The 23,246-nt window shown below is 40.0% G+C and overlaps 2 protein-coding genes across 4 annotated transcripts; both read left to right on the top strand.

Moving 5' to 3' along the window:
- Window positions 1–958: 958 nt before the first annotated feature.
- Window positions 959–12,838, top strand: LOC115355499 (F-box/LRR-repeat protein 3-like). Of its 2 annotated transcripts, XM_030046342.1 has the most exons (7): window positions 959–1,242; window positions 2,536–2,746; window positions 5,300–5,464; window positions 5,673–5,795; window positions 8,381–8,552; window positions 10,117–10,801; window positions 10,846–12,838. In XM_030046342.1, exons 2-6 carry the CDS (start codon window positions 2,537–2,539, stop codon window positions 10,755–10,757), a joined length of 1,311 nt encoding a protein of 436 aa, XP_029902202.1. In that variant the 5' UTR covers window positions 959–1,242; window position 2,536; the 3' UTR covers window positions 10,758–10,801; window positions 10,846–12,838. The 2 variants fall into 2 exon arrangements, with proteins under 2 accessions (XP_029902202.1, XP_029902194.1); XM_030046334.1 differs by having other exon boundaries at window positions 10,117–12,838.
- Window positions 12,839–14,631: 1,793 nt separating this feature from the next.
- Window positions 14,632–22,423, top strand: lims1 (LIM and senescent cell antigen-like domains 1). 2 transcript variants are annotated; one of them, XM_030046687.1, is made up of 10 exons: window positions 14,632–14,830; window positions 15,986–16,142; window positions 16,319–16,385; window positions 17,578–17,698; window positions 17,900–18,049; window positions 18,254–18,404; window positions 18,927–19,019; window positions 19,285–19,333; window positions 19,459–19,534; window positions 20,507–22,423. In XM_030046687.1, the coding sequence occupies exons 1-10, from the start codon at window positions 14,802–14,804 to the stop codon at window positions 20,619–20,621; spliced, it is 1,008 nt and encodes a 335-aa protein (XP_029902547.1). In that variant the 5' UTR covers window positions 14,632–14,801; the 3' UTR covers window positions 20,622–22,423. The 2 variants fall into 2 exon arrangements, with proteins under 2 accessions (XP_029902547.1, XP_029902538.1); XM_030046678.1 differs by having other exon boundaries at window positions 15,983–16,142.
- The last annotated feature ends 823 nt before the right edge of the window (window positions 22,424–23,246 follow it).

The following is a 23,246-nucleotide window of genomic DNA, read 5'->3' as shown; positions in this document are numbered from 1 at the left end:
CTGATTTACTGCTACACAGCTCAACTATAAATGAGCATAATGTGGCCTGAGCAAAGGCAAGAAAGTCAGGCACTGAGGCTGAGTGGCTTCTCTTTAAACAACTAAGAAATAAATGCTCTTTCTCGTCAGGAAAGCCAAATCTAAGTTTTATTCATCACTTACAACAGAGAGATTGAATCATCAAAGGAAGTTCTGGAAGGTAAAAGATATGAGATATTGAGATGCAGATAAATCCTTATCTGCATCTCAAAATGCATGTAATCTCCCTTCCAGCATGTCTGAAATGTTGAATTGTTTTAATGAGCATTTTATTATGTCTGGGTTTTTGTTCAACAATGCGTCTCCTGTGGTGGAATCTAAATTCGAATAATGTTGCTGGCGTTGACCAAATTTATAACATAACTCTGTTTTCCGTTGCTGATGTTCACAAAGCTTTAAAGCCGTTGAACCCTAAAAAACAGATAATTTGGAACCTGTTCTTTTAAGAAATAGCAGCTGTGGCCCATTTTATTAATCTAATTTATATTTGTTTGGTTTCAAGTGAAATCCTGAAGGTCTAGAAGGCTGCATGTCCATTATTAACAGGAGGGGACCCAAAGTCTCTGAACTTTCAGCCAAAGAGCAGGAATCCCTAGTTAGTGATCAGGTTAAGGACTGTATACACACTCATGCAGGCTACTATCCAATCATCAGTCAGGTGTCAGGGGAAATCAAAGCACTGTTACTGCTGCCATGACAGTTTTAAATGTTAAATGTTCTTTTTGTTTTTTCCTTTTCTTTTTTCCTCTTTGTTTTCTGTCTGTGCGTGATGATGTTGTTGCTTTACTTCTATGAATGCTGATGATTTGAATAAATAAATAAATAAATAAATAAAAGCTCTAAACCTGTCCAGTGGAGCCTGTGACTGGCTCCCCCTGCCGACGTTTTGCTGTAAGTACACCCAGTCTGCCCCTTCCCTTCCCTCGACACAACAACATCCGCCATCTTTAGCTGACAGAGAAACTACTTAGAGAGTTGTGGCAAGAAAGTAGGTCAGGCGTTTGCAAACCAAATACTTTTGAATATCTCCAGTCGTAAGCCTCTGATTAGGATTTGCTAGCCTCCCGACACATCGTGTTGTCTTATGTTCAAATGTGCTTGATCGGTTGGCCAGCTCGCACGCAATTTTCTTGTGTTGGTCCCGGTTGACGTGAAAACCTTTTTTTTTTTTTTTTGCAAGCAACGACTGAAGCTGAAGGCCAGGTAAGAAGAAGAAGGGGTGGATATGAGATGAGAAGCTAGTGTAAACTCTCTGTTTTTCATGTTGTTGCAGTGTGCGTCAGCCTCGGCATGTTTGCTAGTTAGCGTTAAGTTAGCTAAGTTTCTCTTTCCTGGTAACGTGGTTAAGCTAGCTTGTAAGTTAAAACTGTGCGGAGCTTTGGTCGGCTCTCTGTGTTTATCTTGCCCCCATAACTTATCCTAAGTGTTGTAACTTAGCCGGGTCAGGATGTAAAGGCGAGTGTGATAAATCATATGTTGATGTTGTTGCCGTGAGTGGGAGGCGTGTCCCTCAGTCAGGCGAGGTGAGCCATGTCACCTGCTCAGAGGCTCCAAACGCGCACACACAGTGCCTGGTTCATAACCACACTCAAACACACAAACACACGCAGAGCTGCCTGGTTCACTACACTCAAACACACACACACACTCAGCTGCCTGGTCCACCACACTCCGACAGGACAGCCTTCCCCATTAGCTTCACAGGTTAACAACTGGTTAACTTCTCATGCATGTAAAAGGTAGTTCCCCACCCGGCATTTATGTTTTAATGGACAGCCACATGTAAATCCAGGCTCATGTTGGCAATCGATTCACTTAGGTGTTGTGGTTCTTATTTAGTACGATTTGTAATTTTTTAATAATTAATTAATGGATTACAACGACAATCAACCTCCTTATGTCCTTATTTTGGCTAGGGAAAATCTGGCATTTTCAGAGGGGCCCCTTGACCTCTGACCTGAAGATATGTGAATGAAAATGGGTTGTATGGGTGCCCATGTGTCTCACCTTTGCAGACATGCCCACCTAATGTTAACCCCATGCAGTTTAGGCCACAAACCATGCAGATATTTGAATGCAGTACTAATGTGTTATTTTGGCTGTTCTGCAATGGTGTATTTCTGTGTACTGGGCCTTAAACAGTTTTGGTGGTGTATAAATTGGGTTTGACTGGAAAGCTGAGACTCTTGTGGATTCAAAAAATAAATCGTAAATATATATATAAATCGTAATATCAAATCACAATACTTAATAATCACAATACATATCCAATCGTAACCCAAGTATCATGATGATATTGAATCGGGGGTGGGGGGGTGGGGGTCGCCCCAGCCCTACAACACACATGAACTGCAAGCTTGTTAGAGCTGGGTCATGTATGTTTTTCCTTTGACAAATGTCTTTAAATGCTCAGCACACATGCTACAGCTTTTCAGTTATGCAAGAAAACAGGCCTAACCATTCGGATTTTGTGCAATCGTCTTTTATTTTGTGTAGGATGAAAAGAGGTCTTCAAGGGAACGAGGAGGAGGATGGAGGTGGCACCAGTGCAGGGCCTCAGAAGGGTCTGAAACAGTCCCGCAAGCGCCGGACAGAGGAAGAGTGTGAGGAGGAGGAGGGGGGAGTACGCTGGGAGTGTCTTCCACAGGAGATCCTGCTTCACATTTTCCAGTACTTACCTCTGCTGGATAGGGCTTATGCCTCTCAGGTACCCTTGTAATACTGTGCCACCATTTACCATTTTGCAGGACTCTGATGAAAAATTATTTCCAGCAAGCACTACTCAACAACTCATATCTCACTCTCAACTGTCAGATGGCAGCCTGTAGCAACAGAGCAGACATCACTTGGTGTCCTCGTCATTAGAGGTTACATCATCACAGTACACTTAGGCTTGGGCTGTTTGAAATGAGGGGATTTTATGAGTCATGATAAGTAATTAAATGATGAATCTCCCTAAGATGTCTCTTAGATAAATGCACTTGTCCAAATTGCAAAACCAGTTTCCTTGTAAAAACACATTTTATATTATTGCAAGTTTTTGCAACTGATTTTATGATTAGATAAGACAGCAAAACACCAGAATTACATAAATATAAACAATCATAACCACAACACTCAGCAGTAAGGACAACAGCTAAACAGAACAGAATTATGCAGTTTATTTATGAAACTTACTAACAATAAAGATACAGTCAAGTACAACTTTATTGTCCACCATGGTGTAAATTTTATGGTGGTCAGACTGCAATTTGAGAGGGAGACAGAGAGAGATATTCAGGTGTTGCAGCAGCAATTCACATAAATGATGAAAAAGACACATCTTACATCTTACAAAAACACGCACAGTAAGGTGTGTGTAGCCTATACTAAATAAAATAAGTTGGAGAAAAAAGTAGACTCTGTTGTCTGACCACATGGTTGTGTAGAGTGTGTGTGTGTGTGTGTGTGTGTGTGTGTGTGTGTGTTGTCCATCATGTTGGCCAACTAACATCCTCCTCTCGACAGCCAATTCCATGGGCTCCAGAGCAGTCTTCAGTACAGAGCCTGCTTTCTTTATCAAATTACATCACATGCTATCAGACCAACCAGTTTAACTAAATAGGTTAAAGACTCGACTAAACTTTACATCAGACGTAAAGACAAAGACATGAAAACAGCCTGAGAGACGGACACCTAGACTCTAGCAATCAGTCCTTCAGCCAAGCTTCCCCTTCACTCTCCACAGCAATGCAGTATCAAAGGTAGAGAGTTATTGGTTTTAAACTTTTGCCCATATTAAAAATTGTCTACGCTGTAAAGAAAACATAAGCTATATAAACAAGGAACTTCAATAAGACACATGAGAGAGCCCAGGCAATCACCTTTAGCCCTGTAGTGCACAAATTAATAAAATAAATAACCTTCATTTTGAAGTTCAGGGCCGATAGCCCCGTTTAGCCCTGTGGCAGATCACTGCTAAAATACAATATCAAATAAATCCTGTTTGACAGCTGGTCATTCATGGCTTGCTAGAATTTTCCACACCATTTTCACAATAACATTGGCTTGATTTGAAGCTTAGTGGCTAGCTTGATCCATGACTTTCAGTAGCTGTCAGCTTACTGCGTTGTGTGTTTGCACCGTATCAGCACACCTGTCAATCAACGCAGTAGCAGATTGCTGTTGCTTATAATGGCAATCCATAGTGACATGTAAGTCACTTTCTCCACAGCACTGTTGGTTTGCAGTCTGGGAGATACCTTAGCACACTGAGGGGTAGTTTGTCATCATCTGCAATGTTGTGCAATGTTCCATTTTATTAATCTCAATTATTTTGAAACTGCATACGTTTGCAAGCTCAATACCCACTCCTACAAATAGCCATAATTGTATAAATCTGTAAATCTGTTTGTACTTGCTAGAGTAAAAGTAAGGTTTGTAGAAAAAAGGATGGTAATTACATCCATAGCCTATACCTACAAATATAATTTGCCATCATTAAACTGCTGAGACCCAGGCTCGCAGTTTACCATGATGTACTGAAATTGTGCATTATTTATACGTCTTGCTTTAGCCATTTGTCTGAATATTTTTTTCCAAGTGTCCCCATTAATGCTATACACTGCAGGCATCCAGTGACATTTTGGCTGTTGTCACATCAATTGAAATATAGAAATATAGTCCTTTTAACCATTATTTATCTAGTCAAATAGATTCAAAACGCATTTCACACATGCACACTTTGTTATCTTGGGGTCTCCTGTTGTAACCAGTTTGATAGTGTTGGTTCAGCACTGTGGTGCCTGGCTCAAGGCCTCGTGCCTAAGGGTAGAAAAATGTCTGTTATACTTTTGCCCCAGTCATATTTTCTCAGCTGGTAGGAGAATTCAAATAAGCACAAGCCTGTTTCTCTAACCTTCAGCCGACTGCAGAAAACATGGCTTGGTGTCACACCGGTGAAATCAGATTTAGTGTAATGCAGTGTTCTAAACAGTATTTCCTAGATGCATTCAGTTTTTTCCCTCTAGCCAAATCGATTTGCTGCACACCCCTGCAAGTTTGCTTTGTCTTTTTTCAAGGTGAAGTTGACACACCAAAAGACAAACAGAGAGATTTAGAGAGACACATCAGAGAGATGAGATACTTAAATCCCACTTGTATTCCTCTCTTCAGTCCATCAGCAATGATATGATATTTCTCATATATAGCATTGCAGAATGCGGGTTATGTCAGTTAATGAAAAAAACACTCGGTCATATTGGTTCTGTTACAATTTCAGGTGTGCCGTGGCTGGAATCATGCTTTTCACATGCCAGAGCTGTGGCGGTGCTTTGAGTTTGAGTTGAACCAGCCAGCCAGCTCCTACCTGAAGGCGACACACCCAGACCTCATCAAACAAATCATCAAAAGGCACTCCAACCATCTGCAGTATGTCAGCTTTAAGGTGAGGAGAGAGGTGGAGTGTTTGGGTGGGACAGATAAAATGATGAACAGAGAGAAATAGCTTAAGGGTATTTGTGGGTGAAGTGATTGAATTTCTCTCCTGTTCAAAAGTGTCACAGTGAATTACTCACTTGTGTGTATGTGTGTGTGTGTGTGTGTGTGTGTGTGTGTGTGTGTGTGTGTGTGTGTGTGTGTGGGGCACTGTTTAGGTGGACAGCAGCACAGAGTCTGCTGAGGCAGCGTGTGACATCCTCTCCCAGCTGGTGAACTGCTCTTTGAAGACATTGGGGCTCATCTCCACCGCCAGACCCAGCTTCATGGAGCTGCCCAAGGTAAGCTGCGTTATGGCAGAAATTAAAATCATGATTATTTGGTCAATATTGAGATCACAGTTACTAACACACTTCACTGATTCTTGAGAATTTGGATAAATCACGTCCCACTAAGAAAAATGCTATTTCTGCTGGAAATTTACAACATTTTAATGAATAAAAAGAATCAAGGGCATAATCAGGGGGTCCTTTGCACATTTGTAAGGTTCTTTTATAGGTTTATTTTTAATTTTTATTAATTTAATGATTATATGTTGGCCCATGGCCTACAAAACCAGTTGTCCTCGGATAGGAGATAATCATTTCAACTTGATTAAAACAACAAAAAGTAATAATTTCATTGAATAATATCTTTACCACATGAAAGAGTACATCATAATATGTATTAAAAACTACAAATGATGGGTTTTGAACAATATTTACTATTATTTTGTGGTTGCTCAAAATGTGTCCCACATATTCGTCACCACCGTCAGATATATATTTAAAAAATAATAATAAAAAAACTACAAGGTCAATTACATTCCTGAGGAGCCCTTTTCAAACCTTCAGCTCTACTGGATGCTTCAAGACCACTGAGGCTCCTGGAAGTTTGCTATTTTCTCTTAAATCTCTTCATATTTTTGGACACTGCTACTGTCACAACCATAAATTGTCAGCACCGTCACTTCTGTATAAAAAATATTAAATTAGATTATGGAATAAATGTATACTTTTTAAGAAGAGGTCTGATGTAGGTAGCAACAGGACGGAAACAAGCTGGCTAATGTGAACAACTCATGCTTATCATGTGAAAGAGTAGGTTTTTGTCACCACCGTCAGGTTTTCTGTCTGACGGTGATGACTGAAGTCTGAAAAATGCTTATAATAGTCCTCAGGATTGTTATTTTTTATACCAAATAGTTAAATAAAGTTGTTAAGCAAGAAGCCATTGACTTGAGTGGTATAAATTTTGGAAATGTATGTTTTAATGAGGCGACTGTCACCACCGTCAGATTAGTGTCACCACCGTCAGAGGCAGTTATATTGGTTTTAAATGAATATGCTTACAATATGTTTCTTTGGTGCTGTTGAGTTATTAAAGTAATAGTCTCTTTAATACAAAAATATGTTTTTCAAATAAAAAAAAAAAACATTACGGTGACGGTGTTGACAAAAACAAAGTAGCCTAATAACTGGAAAAACCTATTTTATGAAAAAAATGCAAAATGAGGAGGTTGCACCGGTACATTGCTGAACAGCCAAGACCTTGGCCTATAATGATATACCTTCAGATTTTGTAATTTAACGCACTTTTTTTTTTTTTTTTTTTTTTTTTTTTTCAAAATTATGTTTTATCCAAATTCCCAAGAATCAGTCACTTACTCATAGATTTTTGGAACTAATGCCAGAGAATGTCTAATAAAACCCGAGCAACACTGTGAAACATTAAAAAAAAAAAAAAAAAACACAAAAGTTATTTTGTGTTAATTTCTGGTATTCATATTTTGTGGGAATATATTTTTTGACTAATTGTGCAACCCTAATTCCTGATCTCTTAAAGACCCACTTTTACTCTGTTGTCTGTCAGTGTGACTGACGGAAAAACTGATTAAAAGTGTTCTTGAGCCAGGCTTGTCGATATATTGATGTGATATTATATCCATATTGTGATATGACACTAGATGGTGTCTGTGATGTTAGATATTGTAATATCATGATGTGGCAGAAGTGTTTCCCTGGTTTTAAAGGCTGCATCACAGTAAAAGTATGCAGTTTTCTGAACTTGGTAGACTATTCTAGGTGTTTACCTCTACCAGCTCAGTCATCATATCCACATTACTAATGACTGTTTGTTTAAAACGGTTTACTGTTTGCTTAATATCTTATGAAAGCAACAATAATCACCCCTGCTTTATCACTCAATATCGATATCGCCCCAACCTATATTGAAACTAATACAACTTCTTGAGTTTGTATTAGTGCCACCATGGTACTACTGTGTTTCTGTGTTAACATATTTGTTGATACAGAAAAACATCTTCATCAATACATGATTATTTAGATTAACAACCCTGTTAGTGCCCTGATTATGTTTAAGATATCATGATGTTTTTTGTTTAAGTGAAGTGTCTTTTATTTTTAAAACGTTTGTTGAGATTTTTACCTCCACCAACAGAATTGGATGAGGGTTATGTGTTACACCCCATTCTCTTAGTGTATTTGTTTGTTTGTTAGCAGGACATCTCAAAAAGAAATTCATGAATTTGCATGAAATCTTAGGGAAAGGTTGGTCATGGGTTGAGGAAGAACTGATTCACTTTTCACTCTGATTGGTCAAAGGGGTGTGTGGCAATGAATAGTGGAAATCCAACATGTGGTATTGGCATATCTTGGCAATTGCATAGTGTTGGCAGAGGTATGCGCTTGAGTACTATTGAGATTTTTCTGTTATTTTATTACTTAATCTTAACTTAAGAAAGTCTAAATTATAAAATATCCCTGTAACACAAAACAGTAGCTTATTAGATTCATGTTTACTTCAGAAGTATGTCTAATGAATTTTTTTTTTTTTTTTTTTTTTTTTTTTTTTTTCATTTCAACAGTCTCACTTCATCTCAGCACTGACGGTGGTTTTTGTTAACTCCAAGTCCCTATCCTCCCTAAAGATTGATGATACACCTGTGGATGACCCCTCCCTCAAAGTTCTGGTGGCCAACAACAGTGACACACTCAAGCTGCTGAAAATGAGCAGCTGTCCACACGTTTCACCTGCAGGTACTCACAGCTCAAGGGAGGCAAATAAAGGGAGATGGTGGGATGATGAACTTAAAATTTACCATACAAAGGATGTGATTTAACTGCCGTGCTGCTTTTGGGAGTTGGATGTTAAAGCAAGGAGCAAAGGGATAGTATGTGTGTCACTGAAACTTGTAAGTTGGCACAGCACAGCAGGTGTTTTGGCCTTAATTCAGAACGGAATGATTTTTGCACTTAACATTCGTGCTGCTGTTCCAGAAATCCTTCTCATCAATTCCAGCCGTATACTATTTCCAGTGTGTTCGTGTGTTAATGAGAAGCTGTAATTACGTGGTTGTCAAGAAATGTTTTATTATTTAAAGCAATTTCATCCACATGATAATGGGCATCTCCTAAAGATGAAGAGGCCCATCTGAAGAGGGTCCATTTGATCTATAGCCTAAAAATATATCTATATATAATTAGTAAGGAACATGAATATATTATTTGCTGCCTCTTCAACTCAAAGATCAGATTTTCAGATCAGAAGAACATGCACCAGTGCACAGGGGCGCCGTATATGGGGGAAAAGTTAGCACAATTCCAAGGGCCCTAGCCCCCATACATACATACATACATATATATATATATATATATATATATATACACGTACACACACACACACACACACACACAGTCAGATAGGATGTCAGTTTCTAGAGAGAGAGTTGCAGCCAGGCGTCCTCTCCCACTTTGTCAAGTGCACTTACAGGTGAAAAGGAATTTCCATCTGTGTTGTGTACTAATATTGGAAGGTCTTAAAGTCTTAAACATATAGTAATTTAAAGCTCCAGTGCAATAGGAATAGCTTTTCACAATTTCATGGCATAATTTAATGAAGGACCTGCCATTATTATACATTTTTACAACTCAGCTTTGAGGAGGTTTGACTAATGCCTGACTAAAACTCTACCTCTGGAAACTCTACCTCAGAGATAGAGTTTCCAGTCTACTTCCTGGTAGAACCTAGGACCTACAACCAGGTTTTAATGAATACTCCAAATGATCTGATTGACAGTATGTTCAGATACTCAGATCAGACAGTAGCCAGCCAACTAGCCAAAATCTTTGTGCCTCCTCTTTCTCTCTCTCTCTCTCTCTCTCTCTCTCTCTCTCACTCTCTCTCTCTCTTTATATGTATATACAGTATCTGTCTCTGTCTGTTTCACTTCCCCTCTCACTTCCCCTTGTAGCTGTTACGTAGAACAGTAAAGGTGCTGTCTTCCTCTCGTTGTTACTGAGTGCTGGATGCTCTAAATGCTGACTCCTGTCACTGAGTTGGACTCCCTCCAGCTGACTTTCTTAAAAATAACCATCATAATCCACTCAAAGAAAGTAGATAGGAATGATGCTGTTTGTTTTGTGGATCATAAAGAAGACTTTTCTTTTCTCCAGAATTAAACTGTAAAGCAAACACCTGCTATGAGACAGAACAACATTGCGCAGCTCTGTCCTCATTCATTTCTGTACTCAGGTATGTTTTGCAGGTGTACATTCCTCTTCCTCAGAAATTCAATTACAGTACATTTTCTCTCCATCCCAGGTATCCTGTGTGTGGCTGATCAGTGCCACGGTCTGAGAGAACTAGCACTCAACTACCATTTGCTGAGTGATGAGCTGCTCATCTCCCTTTCCTCGGAGAAGCATGTTCACCTCGAGCACCTTCGAATTGATGTGGTAAGTGAGAATCCAGGCCAGCATTTCCACACCATCAAGAAGAGCAGCTGGGATGCCATGGTGCGTCACTCGCCCAAGTTCAACCTGGTCATGTACTTCTTTCTGTACGAGGATGAATTTGGCCCTTTCTTCCGCGATGAAATCCCTGTTACTCATCTCTACTTCGGCCGCTCTGTCAGCAAAGATGTGCTTGGCCGCGTCGGACTCACCTGCCCGCGTCTGGTGGAGCTGGTGGTGTGTGCCAACGGACTGCGGCCACTGGATGAGGAGCTGATCCGCATCGCCCAGCGCTGCACCCAGCTGGCCGCTATCGGCCTGGGAGAGTGCGAGGTGTCTTGCAGCGCCTTTGTGGAGTTTGTCAAGATGTGTGGTGATAGGCTGACACAGCTGTCCATCATGGAGGAGGTACTGGTTCCAGATCACCGCTATGGGCTGGACGACATCCACTGGGAGGTGTCCAAGCATTTGGGACGGGTCTGGTTCCCAGACATGATGCCCACCTGGTAGAGCAGATGAAGGCGTAGGATTTGGACGTGTATGAGTTTACGTGTGTGGGTGTATTTGTGTGAGAGAGAGGGAGAGAGGGAGGGGGATGGAGAGGGAGCGAGAGGGAGAGAGAGTGAGAGAGTGAGAGAGAGAATCTTCTGCTATTTCCTCCCAGCTTTGTTTTACCATTTCATGTCTGAAGTGTTCATGGGAGTCAATATTTCAGAGAATATTGCTTTTGGTATGTAGACAGTTCCGTTCGCTACACCTCAGTCTGAGGAGTGGACCTGTGCATCTCTCCTCTCCTCTGTCTTGGACTGGACTGCAGATGATTCCAGCTCCTGTTTTCTGAGGGGAGCTATGTGTACAGTTGCTGCTCTTATATGAGTTGGGCCATTATCATGTTAGTATATGAGATGTTTGAGCATCTTTTTCCCATGTAATATACATTAGCTACATTTCTGTGTTGCCTGACCCATGTTCCTATCTATATTTGTAAATGTCAAATGTGTTGTTACTAAACAAATGGGAGAAAGATGTTTTAGTTCTGGACATGTCATGCATATATCGTGATAGTTTACTGAGTCTTACTGATGCACTTTCCCCCTACTGAAGGATCACAGTTTCAGTAATGCCAGTAGGGCATGAAAATAACAGAACTCCCAGCCAAAAATGGTGTTAGATTTTGGCTGTTCTTGGTAATTCAGTCTATTCTACAAGACACTTTGGTGGGTAGCTAGTTTTCTTAAAACAAATTGGGCTTGTAAGAAATAAAATTGACAGTTGAAATCCTGCATCTGCTAGCCACTTTGGACAGTTGATAAAGATATACATCCTGTCAACACTGCTAGGTTGTTTGTCAGTCCGACCTGTTTGTACCACAGCATTTACCTGCACAGGAATGGCTGCTGCGAATGGACAAATCTACTCTACTTGACAGCACAGTAGCCATGCTAAGTCCATAAGGACGACAGCTTGTTTAAAGGAGTACAAGAACTATTCTAGTTTTATGTAGTTCAGAAATCCTCAGATGAAAATGTACGTAACACTAGTACAGGGCTGCACAATTATTGCCAACATAGGGCTAATGTCAGATATTTTTCCAAATATTCTGAGGCCAAACAAAAGTCATAGGCTGACCAAGCACAATGAAGTTTAGCTGAACATTTATACACACTCATGTTGGCAGAATAGTGTTCCTGGAGTAATGATTGTCAGTATAGCATATGTAAGATGAACCTAGCAGGACCGTGTCAATCCAGAAACTACATCACTTATGGGGCAACTTTGCTAATTGAAGAATATTTATTAAAATATGAAAATGATAGCCTTAATTGTTGGGGTGGTCAGGGGTAGGGGGGTTGGGGGGGTTGAATAATTGTGCAGCTCTAAATAAAGTTTGGCAGCTGAATGTTGATGAAACTGAATGTTTGCCTGAATGTGTAGGCATGAAGAAAGTTTCTATTAATGTCTTTTTGCAATAGAGTGAAAGAACTGTGGGGATATGGCTTAAGGTGGACACATCAAGGACATTACCTAAGGACAATGTAAAACACTCTGCCACACTTGTGCAATGAAAGAAATCTCTGAAGAAATATCTCATAAGGAAATACATCGTTCTTTAGCAGGATTAACATTCAGTTCTGTATTCCTTTTGTGTATCTCATTTCCAAATGTTCATGTAAAAACATCACAACTTCACAGAAATACTTATACTTTAGTTACCCTTTGACAGGGACCCACTTTGTCTTAATTACCCTTTCTTTGTCTAAAGTTCAGCAAAGCCTGGTAATGGGCTTGACCCTTTTTTGATTTACACTATTACTGTATATTTATAAACCCATGCCATCTACTGGTGAATATTTACTGCATTTGTATTAATTGCCTATAGATGATTGTTGTAATCTTCAAAAAGTGGCAGAGTAACAGTTTGTATAGAGTGTACAGTGTGGTGTTTCTATTGTATTTTAAGGCTGCATTGAACTGAGATGACGCAGTGTTGCAAAAGAATAATCACAAATCAACCTCTTGTATCTTTTCCAGAGATACGTAGGATACTGTATGAAGTTCATAGCCATATTAAAAATGCCTATTGGAATACATTTTCTATTTCATGTCTCGATTACTTAAAGACAGTAAAAAAACAGTGCTGATAGCTTCTTGTAGTGTTGTTTTCCACTTGATGCTAAAGCTTGTCTTGTAGTTATTTCAAGATAAAGCAGGCCTAAAGACAAATTTAATAATATAAACTTCCTTTCAGACATTTTTTCTAGGAATAGAAATTCTCATGAGTAATTACTACAAATATGGGGTGCATTCCCTACTTGATTATTTGTGCTGAAACAATCAATGCTGTTTACAGACTTACTCCACTACCTCTGTAGTGTGTTACATGTCCAAACAAAGGTCTGGACTGAGGGCTCACACAGCCCTCTGTACTTGAAACAGAATTATGTTTCATATAAGAGAGATAACTTTGAGCTCAGCTGTCTTGCTTTGTATGTATTTCAGTGACCTGTGATGAGCCCTGTCTTAAACAACTGTTAAACAGCACAGCAAGTCCTATTTAGGAGTCCAGTGTGGGTTCAACACAAGGTGGTTGATTATTAGTTATTTATGGTTGATGTGATAGGGACTGATACAGTGTAAACTGAAAGCTAAGCTGAAAGCTATGCAATGCAAACATCATAGTGTTTGTAGCAGAAGAACTTGTGTGACTAACACATTAAAACGGTAAATTTAAAAAATAATAGAAAGTTAACTGAATACAGCAAGATACATTAAAATACACGTTTAGCAGTCACACAACTACAGAAAATTAGAGAATGACAGTTGTAAACAGGCAAAAAAAAAAAAAAAAAACTAGACATGGCTACAGGTTTGGATTTAATTAACCAGGATCATTTGCCTAATTTGCCTTTATGAATACAATTTTTGAATAGTTTGATGGTTTGTGAACCTTATGTCTCTCAAATATAAAACAAGTAACTTATATATTGTAAAACACTAGGTAAAAGCCGATTCTTGGTAAAAATGCCAAACATTGACAAACCAACAGATGTGCCTCTTCTTCATAAACAGACATTGCTAGAGACTTTTCACTTCTCAGACTTAATTTAAAACAATCCAAAACTGTGACTTCATAACTCAGAATTGTGTTTTTGCCCCCCTCTCCTTTGTGACTTAATAATTTAGAGTCATGAGATTCTGTCTCAGTTATGGCTTAATAATGTAGCACTGAGAGATTTTTCTCACAACTGTGACTTAACGCAGAATTAATTCAGATTGTTTTATAGTTATGACGTGGCAATTCTGCTTTCAAGTGGCAATTGTGAGGGAAAGAAATCTCACAATTATGAGTTATTGAGTCAGTTCTGCCAAATTAAGTTACAGTTGCGAGGAAAAATGTCACAGTTATGAGGTTGGGGGAGCAATCACATTTTTCTCCCTCATATGGAGGGAGTGTTACGTGCACAATCAGCTTGAAATGGGAGGGCACCTCTCTCTGTAAGCTAACGTTGAGGATGAGGACGGACAAAACGCCTCAGGTCCACGCCAAGACTAAAAACCCATAGAAATAACTGGCTACCACGTTTAAATGCCTCTATTGACTCTAATGTTTTGATGTCAAAAGTTCAAAAAATGCAGAACTCCTTTGGCATTTCTAAGTTCCCCTCTTTTGAGAACTGAGCGGCTTTCACCATCAGATCATTTAACACATTCTAATATTATAAAGTGGGGTGCCCTACACTTTGAAACTGCTCAGTCTGTTAATAGTTAATAGTCACTTTAATTCTATAAACTCCAGCGAAGTAGAAGACGCTGGTCCGCTTGCTTGACTGGTGGATGCTAGATGACACATCCAGCGCTATGACCCGTCCCTCCCCGGGTGGGAGGCCCCAGCCCAGCGCAGCCCAGCCCGGCCCAGCCCAGCCACGGCTCGGCAGGCGGAAGGGAGGGGGACGGCGCAGAGCGGCTAGCGTCAGCGTTAGCCCTTGCAAACTGCCAGCTTAACGAAAGCAATTTGCCTGTATAACGCTTTCTAAACAGCAGTGCCGAGAGGTGATGCTGGGGGTAGCCGGAATGACGGGCAAGTAAGTTTTCACCGACGTGAGGTGTATGTTAAGTAACTTAGTTAGCTCCAAGGACCAGCTAAACTTACCGTGTAACGTTAGCGGCGCTAGCATAACTCAACGTTAACCTAGCTACCTTTTCTGAATACCACAACCATTCTTGCCAGTAAACCTCGGTTTCTCTGAGTAGCAAACTGCATGACATTATGCCTTTTCACACTTGGTCCTACCAGCTAACGTTAATGTTGGTTAAATATAACTGTGCACCTCGTTTTCAGACACGGTTAGCCAGCATGTCAGTGCTTGCAGCGTACAGTAGTTAATGGATTGTCCGTGTACAAGCCCGTTGTGTTTTCCACGGAGAGCACTGCTAGCACATTACTGCCACAGGGCACACTTTTAAAACACACCTCAATCCTCATTTAGTGGGTAAGGTATTTTTTCCAGTTAGGCATGCCTATAATCTCTCAATCAAACTTCTACTCCTGTAATTCCCACATTCTTTTCTAACTTGTATGGATGCATGGAGCAGTGTGAAAACAATCCTAAAAGTTGAGATGCTGTTGAAATAAAGTATGGATCTCCAGCTGGGGCACATTTTGTGAGAAGAACCTCATAATTCTTAAAAGATCATAAGTCATATTCACTGAGGTATTAAAGTTATTTCTCTCAACAAGGCAAGGCACATGCATTGAATTGCCAGATGTTTGAACAGAGCCAGACGCCCTCACCATATGTGGGCAACAGAGTCAGTCAACACTGGCAACAACAGCAGGGTGAGGATTTGGGGTTGTAGTTGCAATCAAATACCGTAAACCAAACCAGGGAAACAGAATTTGGTATGTCTCTAGTGTTAGTTGCAAAACTACCTCTCAGCTGAGATTCAGTGTTTGTAATCCTATACTACCAAATTAGGAAATGTCTAGGTGGTGAGCAAGGAGACAGAGTGAGTCACATGCCGTCACAGATCCGCATAATATTTTTGTTTTCCATGGTGACAGCAGCTGTTGCATGCACAGTGGACAAGTGCTGCTAGCAAAGGGTTGGTTTCTTTGTCAGCCTGAAAACGTACAAGGGATCTGAAATTGAAACATGACACGTGGTGCCACGATGATGAATATCCGATTGTAAAATAACGTCATGTGTTTTGTTTTGTTTTTTCTCCACCTGCAGCAGCATGGCAAATGCCCTGGCCAATGCGGCCTGTGAGCGCTGCAAGAGTGGCTTTGCTCCTGCTGAGAAGATAGTCAATAGTAATGGAGAGCTGTACCATGAGCAGTGCTTTGTGTGTGCCCAGTGTTTCCAGCAGTTTCCAGAGGGACTCTTCTATGAGGTAGCTCACATGCATGGATCATAAAACCTGATTTTCATTCATTCTGTGAATCAGTCGTATGATTGACTGTCAAGCCGCACTTTGTACTGTGCATTCATGTCCATTTTTGTGCTACTCCTTGCCATATACTGTGTGAATTTTTCTCTTCACTGGTGGAATCATTTTTTCCTGTGCAGTTTGAAGGCAGGAAGTACTGTGAGCATGATTTCCAGATGCTCTTTGCTCCTTGCTGTCACCAGTGTGGTGAGTATAATACAAAGTCACATAAACACTGTTTTTGTAAAGCTGTGACCTTCATTTAACTATGACCTGTCTTTGTCCTGGGGAACACACACATACTACAGCAGTATCACACAAGAGGGAGTGCTTTTTTATTTAATATCAATACAGCTGTGATTTGGTTGAAGGGAAGAAGCTGCAGGGCGAGTGCTGAAAATAACTGCAATTAAATTGAACACCGTAGCTACCCCATTAGTTCTCGCTGCCCATCGGTACTTTACATGTACATCAGAAATTTGACCTGATAAGACCCTCAATAAAACAGTGAAAACCTAAGCTTGTTAACTAAAAATAGCATTGCTTTCATGTGCTTAGCAACTCTTACACAGGAAAGTTTTTGCCATTAGCTTAGAAAGCTAAATATAATAATAAGGCCACAAAAACAAGGCTAGCTTTAACCAGCAAAGCTAAGTGTAGCTAACAAGCTTAGGTTGTTCACTGTTTTATAGACTGACCGCAATCTTGCTTGCCGGGAGGTTTCCGCCGTACAATTCGCTCATGCTGCTTTCTTGTCCTGAAAAATGTGTAAAGCAGCACTTGCTGATTCAGAACCAAGTCCAAAACCACAGCCTAGGAGGCAGTGCTGCCAATCAACAGTGGGGGCAAAAAGGAAGAACGTGGCCACTCGTCTTCATACTTCTGTCCCGCCACATGTCATCTTCTGATCACTATTCACAATTTAACTCAATTTTTTTTTTTTTTTTCCCAAATTATTTTTAGAATGGTCTCCATCTTTGTGCTGACGCAGTGCAAAGTTTGTTAATGTTACAGCGTAGATCCCGGGTGTTACTGCAATTAAGTTATTACTGAGCACTTATAAAGCAGAGTGATGCATGATAGTAACACACCAGAGTGCTGTTACACTAAATATCAGCACTCGTGGAGCACCTCTTGTCCAGTCAGACTGTGCCACTGAAACTGTTGTATAATGTAAATTAAATACACTGATATTTAAAATACTTTCTACTGAGAAGGGTTACTCTGAACAGTGTTGGAAAAACAGACTACATTTTAATATCATGACTCCATAGTGGAGTGCACAAGATCTACACAGTACAGAGCAAAAATGAAACTGTTAGAATATTCAGATCCAGTAAGTGTCAAAGTATAGTGGAGAAATCACACTCAGACCTGCATCACTTATTATTGCCCCTAGGAGAGTTCATCATTGGTCGTGTGATTAAGGCCATGAACAACAGCTGGCACCCTGACTGCTTCTGCTGCGACATTTGCCAGGCTGTGCTTGCTGATGTCGGATTTGTCAAAAACGCTGGCAGGTTGGTATCCCATTTTATTGCGTTATTAATATTATGTAACAGCATGGCAACCCTAGAGTTAGATGCAAGTCAGTAAATGACTGACATTTATATTTCAAAGAAGAATGTAATGTAGGCTTGCTGTTACATAAGTCAAAAAGTCACCTTTCTGTTTTGACATACCTGAAATGCCTGTATTTTGCTCTCCTCCATTTACCACAGGCACCTGTGCCGCCCATGCCATAACCGTGAGAAAGCCCGTGGCCTCGGAAAGTACATCTGCCAGAAGTGCCACGCCATAATTGAAGAGCAGCCGCTCATTTTTAAGAATGACCCTTACCACCCTGACCACTTCAACTGCAACAACTGTGGGTCAGTCTTACGCTTCAGTCGTCCCCTCTTAACTGCTGCTTTAACTTGTATATAAACTTCAGCTCCACATAATATCTTAAGTATGAGTGTGGGGTCAACCACCATGTTCCTCTCCTTTTTATGAGCCTTCATGAGGTGGAGGCTGCGCTTAACAGCCGGCTCGTCGTCCCTGTAGAACGGAGCTGACTGTTTTTCTCTCTGTAGGAAGGAGCTGACAGCTGATGCCAGGGAGCTGAAGGGAGAGCTCTACTGTTTGCCCTGCCATGACAAGATGGGTGTGCCGATCTGTGGTGCCTGTAGGAGACCCATCGAGGGACGTGTTGTCAACGCCATGGGCAAGCAGTGGCATGTGGAGGTTTGTGAGCGAGGATAAGACTAGATGATTTCACCTGCTTACATTTACTTACCCATGTATGGATAAATAACAGTATTGTCTTTCTTTGTTTTCTGCTCATTCGATCCAGCACCTTGTGTACGCAGTATGTAAGAGGTTGATTTATTTCGTCATTCACTATGATTAGCTGCGGAGAGTAAAGTTTTCAGTTAGATTGGGGATTTCTGTCCTCATGTTCAACACGATTTTATTGACCAAACAACCCAAAGAATTTATTATTGTGCAGTTCTGTTCTCTTTTTTTTGTGCCATTTCTAGCCCCATATACACAGTAACACTTCTGTGTTGCTGCAGCCCAGCCTCGTGTCCTTAAATGACTGGGGTGGGAGCTGTCTACAGTGTTCATAGAAGTGAAGTGTTTGTTTCAACAGTACCTGGTGGAAAATTTAGTTCGTCCACATTCCTTCAGTAATCTGTTTTAATTGCCTGGAGTAATGCAAGCCCAGATTAAAACAGTTTGTTCTGTACTTGTGTGTGTTTACAGCATTTTGTGTGCGCAAAGTGTGAGAAGCCTTTCCTTGGTCACCGCCATTATGAGAGGAAGGGGTTGGCTTACTGTGAGACTCACTACAACCAGGTAAAAACAAACAAACAAAAAAACAGACAAACAACACAGCTAACATGAACTAAACATTGGCCCATTCAGATAACTGATTGAATTCATGGCTTTGGTAGTCATGCCATGTATTATATAATTGCTAAGTCTGAATGACATAATACATTAATCCTTCATTAGTCATCCAGATTAATTGATATGTGCAATTTGTTTATAGCCTCATATTGTATTTGACAAGTTGTTTGTTGTGTAAAACACCTGATGTGTTTGCTTTTCATTTATCTAGCTCTTTGGCGACGTTTGCTATCACTGCAACCGTGTGATTGAAGGCGATGGTGAGAGACAATATGACAAGCATTTCATATTTAGTGTTATTATTGAGTCGGTACATAAAACTGTTGCTTGGAGATATATTCATAAACCCATGTATTCTTCCTTTTGTCCCTTGTTTCCCCCTCAGTGGTGTCGGCGCTGAACAAGGCCTGGTGTGTCAGCTGTTTCTCTTGCTCCACCTGCAACACAAAACTCACCCTCAAGTAAGTTACACAGGGCATTTCTAAGTTTCTTTGACTAACTGATCCTGACCAATACTACCAGATGTGTCATTAAATTGTAGTAGTTTTCTATAACACTGCTATCTCACTAGTGGCGTCTAAATTTTGCCTTTCTGTATGTCATTTTCCTCCCCTCTCTCCTTCCCTCTTTGGCTCCTTTCCTTCTCCCTTTTGCATTCAATTTTTCTTCCAATATGCCACTTTCACTGCGGCTAACTGGGTAACTCAGAGATAAGTTTGTTGAAATTGACCTGAAGCCGGTGTGCAAGCACTGCTATGAACACATGCCCGAGGAGCTGAAACGCCGCCTCGCTCGCCGTGAACGCGACGCCAGAGACCGCAAGAAAAAACCCGCTGTCTGTCTCTAGTTCTTTTTCATTCTCAGCTCTGCACTCCTTCACCTCATTTTTCCATCCGTTGGTCGGTATCATCTCTGCCTTTCCTGTTTTTTCTGTGGTGCTCTTCATTTACCCTCGACAGGACAGCATGGTGTCATTTGTCGTTTATTTCTTTTTCTAAAATCAAGCCTTCACCTTGCATGTTTTTGTATTCATGGCATTTATTGGCATAGATTCGAAGTTCATTGAGCTGCAATTTGATGTTATAATGTGCACCATAATGCCTGTTGCTCGGCAAAGGATTTTGAAGTTGCAGACTTATTATAATGGTTTTAAAGATAGATTCCAGATGGGAGGCTGAGGTGGTATGTTTATCTTAATTTAATGTGAGAGGTCAGTGACAAAGAAACACTCTTGACCGTCAGCAAGCCTCATGGTGCCTCTAATCATTTTAAACCTGCTTACATCTGAGATGATAGGTAGTGTCAGCAGCTCTGTTTTGGGAAAAACAATAAGGAATAGCTGATTAGTAAACATGAGATGCCACTGTGGGCAAGAGGCTCATCTCTAGACTACAGCTCGAGTGCTCACGGCGTCTTCCCTTCCTTTTCTGCAGGAACAAGTTTGTTGAGTTTGACATGAAACCTGTGTGTAAAAAATGTTATGAGAAGTTTCCTCTGGAGCTGAAGAAAAGGCTGAAGAAGCTGGCTGAGGCTGTTGGACGCAAGTAGTGTTTTCCATACCTAAAACACCCTGGGGGTATCTGTTGTATCTGTTGCTAAAACCTTAACGTGAGAACTGCACAATCAGCAGTTCCTATGGGAAGGGCCCAGCATTGTACCAGCGTGCCAATGTATAATAATTTAAATCTTGGTTGCCTTTCCTCTCTTTGTAAACTGTCATGAGCTGTCATCATGTTGGTACTTGTTTTGTATTGCCAGTTTTTTTTTTTTTTTTTAAGTAAATGTTTAATTATTTTTACATTCCTCAAAGTGTCAGAACTTGTTATTCTCTCCCAGCCAAGAAATGTAATACTCCTATTGACACAGTGAATACTAATGCATCATTATTACTTAAACCTTGAGCCATTTATAACTACTGTGCCCACTGTTATGAAAACAACTTTGAGTTTAAAAAGTGCTGCATCCAGAGCACTTTTGAATGAGACTTGTATTGTGCCTTGAGTATATGAACTACGTGTCTTAATATGCAACTGATGTGTAAAATGCATTTTCGAATATACTGTTATGCTTGTATTACATGTATTTGCCTTAATAAGGATGTACTGAGAGCAGCAGTTCCCTTTACCAAATGTCAGACTTTTTAGCAACCATACTTCCATGAGTTCATGTGTTTCAACCACTAGTATTGTGTCCTTTGCTGAGGCTGAGTTGCTCTTTTTTTTTTTTTTTTTTTTTTTTTTTTTTTTACACTCCGACTGTAGTTGATTGAAAAAGTTTGGTCTACAGAGAAGCCTTTGTTCTTTGATTCTCAATGGCTGGGGTCAAAATCTGATGTTCACTGTTTTTTGTTTTTTTTTTTCTTTTTTTCTTCTTGCATGTTCCATAGTGGGCAAGAGTGAATGTCGTCATTTTGTGTGCCATATATTTGCATATCTGCCATGGGGCGTGTAGTCAAAAATCTCTATTGAAAATGTGCAAAACAAAGGCTGCCTTGAACAGATATTCAAGAGACATGTTCCTTTAAGGATTAAAATACATAACACCGGTATCACATTTGTGACATTTTATCTTTTTCCTTTTTAACATCAGTTTTTGCCAGTGAAATGCTAATGATCAGGCTAAGTGGACTAGTGGTGAATCATTGCTTTGACAGAGATGTACCTCTTTGTACTTTGGGTTAGGGTTAGGGTTAGGGTTCGTCATCCCAACCGTTGTAAATTCAAATTAAGATTTTCAGTTTGTTATTCAGTAGGAATAATTATTGTTCATAATATTAAAAAAAAATTGCAAGCACTGATTCCAACTGCTGTGTTCCTTCCAAATGACAAGCATTTTTCTAGCAATAGTTTATTCAAGTAATTAAGGGATGAACACTAACAAAAGTGATGTGTTTTAATTCATGTGGCAAAACAATAGCTAATAAGACATGACTTTTGATCACTTTTGATGCTTCTTGCACATGCCATGCATATTTTCCATAGGGATTTTGAACTACACACCAAATGGCAGGAATGCTGACTTACAGTCCGCTTTGCTCGAAATAGCATTCCATGATGTCTCCTGTGTTTGGCCCCTGCGGTTTCTTTCTTGGGAATTAGAAACGCATCACTAAACAATGGGGATCCTGTTAGTGGTGCAGAGAGATGAGCTGAAGTCTTTCACATATCTGCAGTTGTACATTAGCTACAAATAAAGTCCACCTTAATGCGAACCGATTTTTTTGGTGTTTAAAATCCCTTTAAAAAAAAAAAAAAAAAAAGCCTTGTTGGCAAATGTTTGAGGCTGACTGCTGAACTCACTGAATAACACTGAAATGTAAATGTTGTATTAAAGAAAAAATATTGCTTTAAGGTCTTCAACTGTGTCAGTTTTTACAGTACAACAGTGTAATATCTTACACTACACACTGAACTCATCAACTTTAAAAACAGTTTAGACAAGTTACACTTTTGCTAGGATGTGTGTTTTTGTATGGAAACTTTGCAGACATTTTTCTTCGTAGTTACTTCAGATTTACCACTTGCGTTGATGACATGTTTGCAAAGGATTAGTTTACTGCTGCATGTTACATGGTCAGATTTCATTTCTCACTTTTCAGTGTTCAATAAAGTATTGACCACATTTCAGTGAACTGCATTTTCCCCATGAATTCCCAAACATGTCCTATCTCCTTCAATTTCCTCCTCGGGGCAAATGAATACCTGCAATTTCTAAATCTTATACACTTCCAACCAAGTACCTTTGAGCTACGATCTTGCACATATACACTGTGGATACTTGCAAGTGCAGGTGTATAATGGGTAAGTGCTGAATTCAAGATACTTCATGCAGAAAAGGCCATTATATTTTCCATCACCACTTCATTCCTTTTATTTCAGTGTCTGCAAGGTTGATACTGAAAAAACAAGATTGTGACAATGAACAGGCAAGAAAGGCTATATTATCTTGACAGCTATGATTAAAATCTGGTTAAAATCACATTTTAGTAGACAGACTTAATACATAATTCTCATTAAAAAATAACATTCCAGACAAACTAAAATACTTCACTTGTCATAGGATTTAGTAAAAACAACCAGTGTTTAACCACATGAGTAGGGTTTTTGGAAGAAGTAATGCATGAGAGAAATTAGATCACTGAAAAATTAAATACCATAATGCCAAGTGCTGCTG

This window comes from Myripristis murdjan, chromosome 3 (genome assembly GCF_902150065.1).
Source record: "Myripristis murdjan chromosome 3, fMyrMur1.1, whole genome shotgun sequence".
Taxonomy (NCBI): Eukaryota; Metazoa; Chordata; class Actinopteri; order Holocentriformes; family Holocentridae; genus Myripristis; species Myripristis murdjan.
The sequence above is the reverse complement of the archived record's forward strand: the minus strand, read 5'-3'. Positions and strand labels throughout refer to the sequence as shown.